Here is an 11,698-nt window from a genome sequence, read left to right as displayed (position 1 = left end):
TGGGGCTATGGGGCGGGTGCGGCGATGGACCGGGCGGGCACAGAACAGGTGGGTGCAGGCTGGGTGTCCGGCGCTGGGACACAAGTGCTCTGTGTGTAGGGTGGGCGGAAGTCAGGGCGTTTGATCTGAATTCTAAAGGGCGTTGTTCAGAGCCCCACAAAGGTCCCATTGTGCAGACACTGGGTATAAAGCAGCATATGACTCCCCAGCACCGGGCGGTGATGAATTGGGACGCAGGCGCGGACCCAGGGACCACTCCCCCTGCACAGACATGAGACCATAGGGGACCTGTCTGGGTGGCCTCAGGGATAGGCGCTCCCCAAGGTAATGAGGCTTTGTTGGGTTTGCCCCAGGTCCAGACTTAAGGAGCTGGGGGAGGGGGAGCTAAAGAGGATGGGCCGGCAGAACAAGATGGGCCTGGCAACAAAGGGCAGGAGAGGAAAGAATGTTGGATAAAGGCGAAGAAGGGAGATGGGGCTCAGGGAGGTCAAGTCATCAAGTGAATGAGGGAGGAGGAGGAGAAGTAGGAGGAAGAGAAAGAGAAGGAGAGGCTAGCACGGGAGAGGGGGTGGTGAGGAAAGCTATGACTCTCCTTCTTCCTTTCTTGTCACTGGCTCTTGGAAGGGGTAAGGGGGTGTCAGGCAGTGTTATGGTGCCTGGCTTTCGGCCCCAGGTTCCTGACAGCTTGCTCTGTGGCTCATGTTTTGCAGGTGTGAATGAGGCAGGATGAATTGGACGGGTTTGTACACCTTGCTCAGTGGTGTGAACCGGCATTCTACTGCCATTGGCCGAGTGTGGCTCTCGGTCATCTTTATCTTCAGAATCATGGTGCTGGTGGTGGCTGCCGAGAGCGTGTGGGGTGACGAGAAGTCTTCCTTCATCTGCAACACCCTCCAGCCTGGCTGCAACAGCGTCTGCTACGACCACTTTTTCCCCATTTCCCATGTGCGTCTGTGGTCTCTGCAGCTCATCTTGGTTTCCACCCCAGCTCTCCTCGTGGCCATGCACGTGGCTCACCAGCAGCACATAGAAAAGAAAATGCTGCGACTTGAGGGCCACGGGGACCCCCTACACCTGGAGGAGGTGAAGAGGCACAAGGTCCACATCTCAGGGACACTGTGGTGGACCTATGTCATCAGCGTGGTCTTCCGGCTGCTGTTCGAAGCCGCCTTCATGTACGTCTTTTATCTGCTCTACCCTGGCTACGCCATGGTGCGGCTGGTCAAATGTGAGGCCTACCCCTGCCCCAACACAGTGGACTGCTTCGTGTCCCGCCCCACGGAGAAAACCGTCTTCACCGTCTTCATGTTGGCCGCCTCCGGCATCTGTATCATCCTCAACGTGGCCGAGGTGGTGTACCTCATCTTCCGGGCCTGCGCCCGCCGAGCCCAGCGCCGCTCCAATCCGCCCTCCCGCAAGGGCTCCGGGGGCTTCGGCCACCGCCTCTCACCTGAGTACAAGCAGAACGAGATCAACAAGCTGCTCAGCGAGCAAGACGGCTCCCTGAAAGACATACTGCGCCGCAGCCCCGGCACCGGGGCCGGGCTGGCCGAGAAGAGCGACCGCTGCTCAGCCTGCTGATGCCACAGACCAGGCAACCTCCCATCCCGTCCCCCACCCTGCACCGGCCTGCCCCTCCTTCTCCCCTGCCGGTGCACAGGGCTCGGTGCACAGGCCTCAGACTGCTAGGGATTGCTCCATCAAAACCTTCCTTCTCTCCCAACTTCCCTTCCTCCCAGGGCCTTCTGCCTCAGGGGCTGAAGGGGTGGGGAACTGGAGGCCACCCACGCCAGCACTCAAGGCTACTGGGCGTGTGGGCCGCGCTCGTTGCCTGCACCCCTTCCACTTCCCTCTCCCTCTCCCTGGGACCACTGGGGACCAGAGGTAGGATGCTCTGACAACATCTCCAATTATGAAACTAATCTTAACCCCGTTCTGTCAGATACCCTATTTCTGGAGTCACATCAGTAGGGAGGGATGTGGGCAAGTGGAGTGGAGGGAGGGTGCTGTGGACGTGTGGGTGGAGAAGGGAGGGTAGCAAACGCAAGAAAAGGAGGAACAGTGCTTGCCGGCCCAAGGAAAAGGAGGACATGTCTGGGGTGGAGGAGGTAGGGAGGGAGAAACAGGCAGATAAGCTGGAGTGGGGGTTGGTCAGGGCTGCCTTTGCCTCTAGTCCCTAAGGCCTCTCTCTGCCTGAAATGTTACACATTAAACAGGATTTTACAGTAAACGAAGAGGTGGCTTGTGTGTTTGTGAACTTCTTTCTCCTGCAACATCTGACCTCCCCCTGGATGAGCTGGCCTTGGCTTTTTGCTGATCAAGAAAGGAATGGGCAAAAGAGATAGTGACTTGAGTAGCTGAAACTGCCAAGGAGGGATCGCCACCCCCCAGGCCGGGCAAAACCCGGCCTGGGGCCATTCTCTCCTGTTTTTTGGTTTGGGGATCGCCCCTCCCATTTTTTAATAACAGCTTTATTGGGCTCTAATTCACTTACCCCTTCCTCTGATGTGATTTTTTTCATCCATTTTAAGTGTACAGTTTATTGAGTTTGGGTAATTGTGGGCAGTTTCGTAAACATGACCACGATCTATTATAAAACATCTACGTTCCCTCAAAAAGTTTCCTTGGGCCCCTTCCTCTGATTTTAAAAAGATTAAAATGACAACTCCTCCTGGAAAGACAGGAAATGATAGAGAAAGTTTGCAAGTCGGAGAGGGTAGCCGGCATCCCCATGGCTCCACCCACATGTCCCCTGCACTCCTGGGAGAAATATGCCCTGCTCTTCCTCGAAACTCAGCGTTCACGGCTGACTGATGTCCCCAAGCCACCCATTGGATTGCACAGTGACTTTGACCCCTTTCCTCTGACATAGCCCCAGATTCTACCCTCCTCCCCAGTTTCTTTCCCTCAGGAATCAATGCCTCCCACCCCAGAGATGCCTCTAACACAGGTCAAACATTTCACAGCAGCAGCAGCAGTTTCCTTGCCAGCATCACTCGCCCAAGAAGCAGGTAGCCCCCTCTCCCTCGGTCAGCTGTGGTAGGAAGAGCTCCAGGCTGGCACGTGATAAAGCTGGGTTCAACTCCTGGTTCTGTCACTTAGTAGCAAGGCATTCCCTTCCCCAAGCTTCAGCTTCCTTGTGAGCAGACAAGGGCTGGCCTAGCACATCTCTAAGCTCCCGTTAACACTCTGGGCTCCTCGGATTCCCAAAGGACTCCCCCAGTTTCATGAGGGTTCCCCATCACAGAGTCACTGCCCTCACCAATGGCCCCTCGGAGTAAAAGTTTTCCCCACAGTAAGTTTCTCCCCTCAGCCTCCCTACCTCTTAATAGAAAAAATTATTTGCCACTCCCTCTCAGAGAATGCTGACTCCCTGTGGGAAATATATCAGAAAGGAAGAGAAAATCAGGCATAATCTTATCAGAATTGTTCTCCAGAAACAGTCTTTTCCCTTCAGACAGAAAGCCTGGGAGGGCTCCTCATTCAAGGAGGTTTCTCCTTTAGAAAAGAAAGGAGAGAGTAAGTATTCCTTTCCCACACACTCAGCAATCCTGAGAGAGAGCTTCCCCCTCTCTTAAAAGAGAGACATTCCTTTCCTGCAAGAAATTTCCTTCCTCCTTAGAAACAGACAGCATACTCTGTCAGAGGAGAGGTCCCCACCCCCTCATGGTAGGGAGATTTCTTTTCTTATTGAAATCCACCCACCCACAACACAAACAACAGCATCTCCTCTCTGTCCAAAAGGCCATCGAGAGAAAGCTTTTCTTTTTAAAAATCCATCCTGGTTCAACAAAGGAACTTCATGCCCTTCTCACATTGAGAAATGTTAAATCCCTCACCTCAGACATCTAGTTTCTCTTCAGAAGATTCTACGAATCCCCCTTGGAAAGAGGTTCCATCTCCAGATCCAGGCTTTCCTCTCCAGGGGGCAGTGGTGGGACAATAAAGCTACCGGGCTGGGTGTTCCAGCCAAAAGGAGGACTCTCACTCTTGTTGGCTGTGAAGCAGGTGGGAGCAGGCCAAAGGAAGCTTGAGGGGAGCTGGTGTACACAAGATAGCAAGGAGGGTGTGGCAGGCTAACCCCAGGACTGACGTTTGTATTTGAGGCTCTGTCACAGTCGTGTAAGGGAGAAACAGGAGGCAAGCGGGGCTTAGTACTTGCCACAGAGTAGACACTTGGAAGAGTGAGCGGGGTAGTGAAGACGGCGATGGAATTCAGAAACCTGGCTCTCCATTTATTAGCTCTAGCCCCTTGGACACATCATACTTACCCTTTCTGAGTCTCAGCTTCCTCATCTGCAGTATAGGATTGATGATAACCTCTCTACCTCTTTCACAGAGCTTTTGTGAGAATCAAACAAGATGTGTTCAAAAGCCGGTTACACACTGTAAAGTAAGGAATGATAGTATCACAAGCACTGACGCCACAGCCTTAGGGCATGCTAGAACTCACAAAGAGCCAGAAAGGAGTGAGGCCGGTTCAGCTAGGCTGGAGATAGTGGAAGGAACTTGGCAACAGTAGGGTTGGCTCCCCGAGGGAACGGACAGCAGTCCAAACAGCAAAGTTCAGGAGATGTCGCAAACTTCTCTTGAGCATGATCCATTTAAGGGTCAATATTCAAGAGGTCTGATCTGGAGGTAGAAAAGGCCTGATAATAGGAACTTCTTGCACTCTTTCTCATGGCACTGGTGCTTCTAGGGACATTTATGGTCTTTTAAAGGCATCTGTGTGCAGAGATACCAGGAGCTGGGGACAAAGGAACAGAGTCAGCTCCTGGATGAAGGGACTGGCCGAACTAGGAGAGTAGTCAAGGCCCCAGCCAACTGAGTTGGGATTTCAAAGCAGGCTGCAGTCTCCATAGAGAATTGGCATGGCAACCATGAACTGATTCAGATGCCCAATCAGACAGCCTGGGTGCACACAGTGGTGGCTAGAAGGGACTGCTTGCTCCATTTACTGATTCCACAGTACTTAAATGCCAGACCTGACCCGTGGGAGAGAAGGGGCTATAAAAGCCCACCAAGCTGGGCTCTCTTTGATCCCTGGACTAGGCCAGTCTGAACCTGGCAGGTGGGGAAAGGACTGGGGCACTCTAGGGAGGGGGAATAAAGCAGGCAGAAACCACACAGATGTCTGAAAGTGTATGGTATTGTCTTCAGACTTAGACAAATAATCTGCTGCGTGGGATTTGAGGAGGGGAATGGCTAGAGGGGAGGTAGGACAGATAAACTATGACCATCGTATGATGGGCCTTGTACGTCACTATAAGGGGTTAAGACTGTCCTATGGCTGGTGGAAACCATTAAGGGTTTTGAGTAGGGGAGTGCCACCTTCAGATTTGCGGTTGGGGAGATCACTCTGGCAGCTACAGACAGTGGATTGGGGGTTGGAAAAATAAGAGGCAGAATGACCAGCTATGGAACTGGGGCAATAGCCCAAGTAGGGCCTGTGAGACTCATACAGTGGCAGGAGGAATAAGAGGAGACCAACGTAAGAGACACTTCGGATGTAGAATCAATCGACACCAGGACTTGATGTCTGAGTGTGGGGAGATGGAGGAGCCAAAGATAACTCACCGGGTTTCCTTCCCCTTCCTTGACTGGCAGACTCCTAATCATTCAAGGCTCAGCTCAAAAGTCATTTCCTATGTGAAGCCCTCAACTCTCTTTTCCTCGCCCCCTCCCCCCACGTCCCTCAGGGAGAAGGAGTCCTCCCCCCATTCTGAATCCCCACAGGACGTTGTAGTAGTGTGGTTGATTAGAGTGCTTGTCAAGCTGTGTGGTAATTACTTTAACAGCCTTAGCACACAATAGGTGCTTAGTCTGTTGAATTAAGGGCAGCAGGGAAGAGGATAGAGGCATATGCAAAGGCTCAGAGTCTTGAAGGAGTAGAGTGTGTTCTAGAGCAAAGAATGCCGGGGATGTGGGGTGGGGGGCGTCATAGGAGGTGAGACTGGCAAAGTAGGTTGGGGCCAGGTCATGAAGGGTCTCATATGCTGTGTGGAGAAACTTACACAGGAAACTGAACTCTCAGCTGTCGCAGGCAGGACCCTTCTTTTTTAAAAGTTAGGCCCCTACTAGACTTGTAGGCAATTCTGTACTCATCATGGTAGGCAGACTGTGGAGATCTTGAGGAGATCCAAGATCGATGCATTAAGGTTGACGGTGAACTGTGGAAGAAATGGCAGAGCGACTTGACAGTGGACTTCAATGGACTTCATAGAGAAAGGGTAATTTACCCAGGACGGTGACCGGATGACTTCCATGTCAGCTGAAGCCCCTGTGAAAAGTCGGTACGGCATAGTGACCTTCGCCAAGTCGCTTGGCCACTCTATGCCTCAGTTTCCTCTTCTGTAAAATAGAGATAATAATAGTACATATGTCAAAGGGCTGTAGTGAGGATCAAATGCATTCATTACATAAAAAGCACTTAGAATAGTGCCTAGTTGATAGTAAGCTCTATACAGGTGTGTATTTCTATTATTTCCTCTCACCATCTTTGCCACCCTCCAACGATTCACCAGCTCTTTGAAACACTGAACTAAACTCTTTGTCTCACCTAACGGTGCTTTCTTGACTGTCTAGTTGTCAATTGCCATGTGTGTGCTGAAGTAGGCACGTCTGCATGTTTGCACACACGTAGTGGTACATATGGCCACATTCAGATAGAAATGGAAGGATGGCTGTCGGGGGGTGGTGGTCTTAATTCTTAATGTAGTTTTAATGAAAAGCATGTGTCTCAATTATAATAAAGTCTGAAACTTTATTCCCAGACTTACAAACAACTTAGGCGGATGAAAGGAAAGGAGGCTGCTTATGGAGCACCCAGTATGGACCAGATTTGGTGCCAAATTAAGCACTTACATATATCATCTCAGTAATGGCAACGTAGCTATTACTATACCTCATTGTAGATGAGGAAATGGAGGGTCAGAGAGGTTAAGTAATATGTCCAGCTGAAAACTGCAGCGCTAGAATGAACACTTAGGCCTATTCTAATCCAAAATCTGTGCTATCTCCTCTACACCAAAGTAACCACTCTAGGCTGCCTCAGTAAGGGTTTCATGATGGAGGGGTGAGGTGGGGGAAGCTCAGTACGATATGAAAATATTAAACTACTGGAAAACAAGATGTGCTTTGTGGGGGCCCTAAGGTTAAGAGAGAGAAACGGTGAAAGCTGAGGAAGGGGCTGTCCTGTGTTCAGACGGGGAAGGGCAGTCTGGAGGGAGAGGGCGCCTTCTGAGATCTCTGCCTGGAGCAGGATGCAGAAACTGTCCACCCCTGGGAAGCAAGGCAATGTGGGGAGTGCAGCCAAGATGGGGCGAGAGAGTTATTCAGAACCCCTACCTTTCAACCCCCTAAATCAAGATAAGCTTTTGAAAATTCCACCATTTCTTTCCCTTAACCTTAGGGATCTCAAACACATGCTTGGTTTTCCAGCAGTTCCCTTGCCCCTTTCTCTTTCCCCTCCGCCTTCCCTTCAAGGTGACAAAGCCTTTCATTCCACAATTAGAGATAAAAGTCTTGAAAAGCAGATACTTTGGGGCATTAACGCCAACAAAAAAATCATCCATGCTAAAATATAATCAATTCACCAACGAAGAAAGTCTGGTAAGTCAGCTTCCCAAATCTTTCTCAAGTCCCTTTCCTCCTCAGCAGTCCCATCGTGCTGCTGCCTTCCTTCAGGCCTTGAAATTATCTCCTAACTGATAATGTGGACAATAAAAACTAATGTTTAGGGGGCTTCCCTAGTGGCGCAGTGGTTAAGAATCCGCCTGCCAATGCAGGGGACGCGGGTTCGAGCCCTGGTCCGGGAAGATCCCACATGCCACGGAGCAACTAAGCCCATGCACCACAACTACTGAGCCTGCGCTCTAGAGCCCGGGAGCCACAACTACTGAGCCCGCGTGCCACAACTACTGAAGCCCATGTGCCTAGAGTCTGTGCTCCGCAACAAGAGAAGCCACCACAATGAGAAGCCCGCGCTCCACAATGAAGAGTAGCCCCCACTCGCCGCAACTAGAGACAGCCCGTGGGCAGCAACGAAGACCCAACGCAGCCAAAATCAATCAATCAATAAATTAATTAAATTTTTAAAAAAGCTAATGTTTATTAAGTGCTTGCTGTGTGCTGGGCACTGTGCTAAACCGTATCTCCCTTAATCCTCACTATTCATGGAGGTGAGCACCATTATTGCCCCAATTTACAGATGAGGAAACAGGCCACGTAGTAACTTGGTCAGACCAAACATCTAGGAAAGAAAGGGCTGAGCCGGGGATCTGGAACTCATGTCTGCCAGAGGCCATAGGCAAAGCACGTACCCATTTCTGTGCAACTGGCTCCCTGTAACTGGCCTCCCAGGTTTCTTCAGCACCCAGTTCTCCTCCACCCACCCAGACATGTTAGAGTCACCTTAAAACATGAAGCCTATCCTGCCAGTTCTTTGTGAAAATCCTTTAATGGCTTTCCACTGTTTTGAGGATAAGGTATGACTGTTTCAGTTTGCCAGGACAGGGTGGGGGGTTCCCGGGTTGCTGGGCTTTCATGGCTAAAACTGGGAAGGTCCTGGGCAAACTGAGATGGTTGGTCACCCTAGCAGGGCGTGGCATTGGATGCCTTTCACAACCCGATCCCTTCTTTCCCAGCAACAGCTCCCACCATTCCTCACCCCTTTTACTGTGCCCTCTCCACGTCCTCTGCAGCCCAACCATTCTTCCCTGAAGACACTCCGAGATCTTTTTTACCTCCATGCCTTTGTGCACACTGCACCTCTATGCTGCCTGATAAACTATCCACTCTTCATGAGAACCCAGCTCCCATAGCACCGCTGTGGTCTTTCTTGATTCCCTGGGACGGAATGAATAACAATTACCTTCTACCTTGACCATTTTATTGACATGTGAGTCTTCCCCAGGGTCAGACTAGGGTGAGGCAATCAAGGCACCTGGGGTGCAAGATTTAAGGAGGCATTCGCTCTCGGGGTTGCTCAAATGCCAACCCTATACTTGCCTGACCCCAGCAGTGAGTGCCTCCTTAAACTTTGCACCCTAAGTACCTTAATTGCCTCACCTTAGTCCCAGCCTTGGTCCTATCAGGCTGGGGAGTTCTCAAGAACAGACTCCAAGTTCTTACTCATCTTCATATCCCTAGTGATTAGCACAAGGGTGGGCGCAGAGCGGAAATCTAGATGCACAAATGACATCAAACCCTTCTCCGTTCCAGTAGGGGAAGGAGGTAGGAGAGTCAGATGGCTTTGGGCCCTGCTGAGGATGGAAGAAGGTGAAAGCAAATTAACAGACTTCATCCTGGCCTGGGGTATGAGGATAGCTTTTCATCAGGTGGTTTTACCCTTGGCACCTGGGAAATCTGGGGCTCTTCCTACTTCTCTGGTCTCTCCATCTCAGTTCCTTTCGCCGGTTAACTGGAGATATTCTCCAAGGTACCATTTTTTTTGTCCTTTTCTCTTCTTATTTTCCCCTGAATGATCCTGTCCACTCCCAGAGCTTCAGCTAGGAGCCCTTTGTAGATGACTTCTAAGTTGACACCTCATGCATTATGCTGAGTGAAACAAGTCGAGATAGAGAAAGACAGATACTGTGTGATATCACTTATATGTGGAATCCAAAAAGCCAAACTCATAGAAACAGAGAGTAAAACGGTGGTTTGCAGGGGCCAGGGGGTCGGGGGGGGGGGAGGTGTTGGTCAAAGGGTATACACTTCCAGTTCTAATATGAATAAGTTCTGGGGATCTAAGGTGCAGCATGGTGACTATAGTTAACAACACTGTATCATATACTTGAAAGTTGCTATGAGAGACCTTAAAAGTTCTTACCACAAAAAAGAAACGGTAACTACATGACAGGATGGAGGTGTTGGCTAACACTATGGTGGTAATCATTTTGCAATATATAAGTGCATCAAATCAACACACTGTACACCTCAAACTCATACAATGTTATATGCCAACAACATCTCAATAAAGCTGGAAAAAAACAGACAACTCATCTCTCTTTTAAGCCTCAGACCCACATTTCCAACTGCCTAGTTTATATGGTAATATCTAGCATCAATATTGCTTTCATATCCATTTTCTCACCTGACCCTTGCAACAATTCTGTGAGAAAGTCAGGGCAGAATATGAATGTATTTTTTAGGGGAGACACAGAAATGTAGGTTTGCTCAAGTTTTAGTGGCAGAGCTATGATTAAAAACTCAAGTTTGGGTGTTCTTTCTGTTATGCCATGTTGCACAGCCCACCACATGGATGTTTCAATGGAGTCTCAAACCCAACGTGATCAAAACCTCGACTTGGGGCTTCCCTGGTGGTGCAGTGGTTGAGAGTCCGCCTGCCGATGCAGGGGACACGGGTTCGTGCCCCGGTCTGGGAAGATCCCACATGCCGCGGAGCGGCTGGGCCCGTGAGCCATGGCCGCTGAGCCTGCGCGTCGGGAGCCTGCGCCCCGCAATGGGAGAGGCCACAACAGTGAGAGGCCCGCGTAGTAAAAAAAAAAAAAAAAAAAAAAAAAAAAAAAAAAAAAAAATCTCAACTTGTTACCAACCTCCTCCTACCCCTACTCCCCTGAAAAAACAAACAAACCCAAAAAACAAAACAACGAAACCCTGCCTCTAATGTTTCCCAACTTGGTTAAAGGTGTCTCACCTTCGCTGTTTCAGGCATCTTGGAGCCTGTGGAGGCCTGCTGGGAACAGGACTTCTAAAACGACAAATATGTCTCGAAGGTTGTGGCCCAAGGCCACTTTTGCTGGCCATAAGCGGTGTCTCCAGAACCAGAGGGAGCCTACAGCTCTTCTTAAAATTGAAGGTGTTTATGCTCGAGATGAAACTGAATTCTATCTAGGCAAGAGATGTGCTTAGGTGTACAAAGCAAAGAACAACACAGCAACTCCTGGTGGAAAACCTAACAAAACCAGAGTAATCTGGGGAAACGTAACTCGCACTCATGGAAACAGTGGCATGGTTCGTGCCAAATTCCGAAGGAACCTTCATGCTAAGGCCATCGGACACAGAATCCGTGTGACGCCGTACCCTTCAAGGATTTAAACTTACTGAAAAGTAAATAAAGTGTGGATTTGTTTTCTTGTTTTTTAAAAAAAGTATCTCACTTTCCCAATCATCAAGGCTAGAAACCTTGGTTTCAGGCTCGATTCCTCCCTCTCCTCCATAGCCTGCAGACTTGACCTTCACAATGTCTGAAACTCATTTTGAATTCATCCTCTCTTTTGCTTCTCTATCCCCATCGAGGCTCACAGAATCTCTTAGCCACACACCTTTCACTGCTGTCCTGGCCTTCAGATCTACCCCACCCCCGATCCTTCATATTGTCCTAGGGATCTCCTCCCTAAAGCAACAGATCTGATCCTGTCCCTCCCGGGTTAGAAAATCGCAGCCTTTGATGGTGCTGGTCCCCCAACCCCTCCTACCTACTCTTGGAGGCCCGGGTCAAATGCCACCTCCCTTCGTGAACTTGCACACAACCCGCCTGTAAACTTGAAATGAGTTCCTTATTCCTCTGCTTTCCCATAGCACTAGGTATTTATTTCATTCTGCCCATCTTGCAACTAACTGTGCACCGTTCTGTCTCCCCTCTAGCCCGAGAGCCTGCTGGGGATAGGATCCCGGTCTAGTTAATCTCTGTCTTCTCCGAAACATGGAATCTAGGTCCTTAAACATAGTAGGT

General features: G+C 50.0%; 1 protein-coding gene and 1 pseudogene across 1 annotated transcript; both read left to right on the top strand.

Annotated features, from left to right (window-relative positions):
* The first annotated feature begins 726 nt into the window (after positions 1–726).
* Positions 727–1,581, top strand: GJB1 (gap junction protein beta 1). Its single transcript, XM_060087543.1, has one exon. It carries the CDS (start codon positions 727–729, stop codon positions 1,579–1,581), a length of 855 nt encoding a protein of 284 aa, XP_059943526.1.
* A 9,147-nt stretch (positions 1,582–10,728) lies between these two features.
* LOC132482368 (large ribosomal subunit protein eL33-like) lies at positions 10,729–11,061 on the top strand (annotated as a pseudogene).
* Positions 11,062–11,698: the final 637 nt, after the last annotated feature.

This window comes from Mesoplodon densirostris, chromosome X (assembly GCF_025265405.1).
Source record: "Mesoplodon densirostris isolate mMesDen1 chromosome X, mMesDen1 primary haplotype, whole genome shotgun sequence".
Taxonomy (NCBI): domain Eukaryota; kingdom Metazoa; phylum Chordata; class Mammalia; order Artiodactyla; family Ziphiidae; genus Mesoplodon; species Mesoplodon densirostris.
This window is presented reverse-complemented; position numbering and strand designations above follow the sequence as displayed.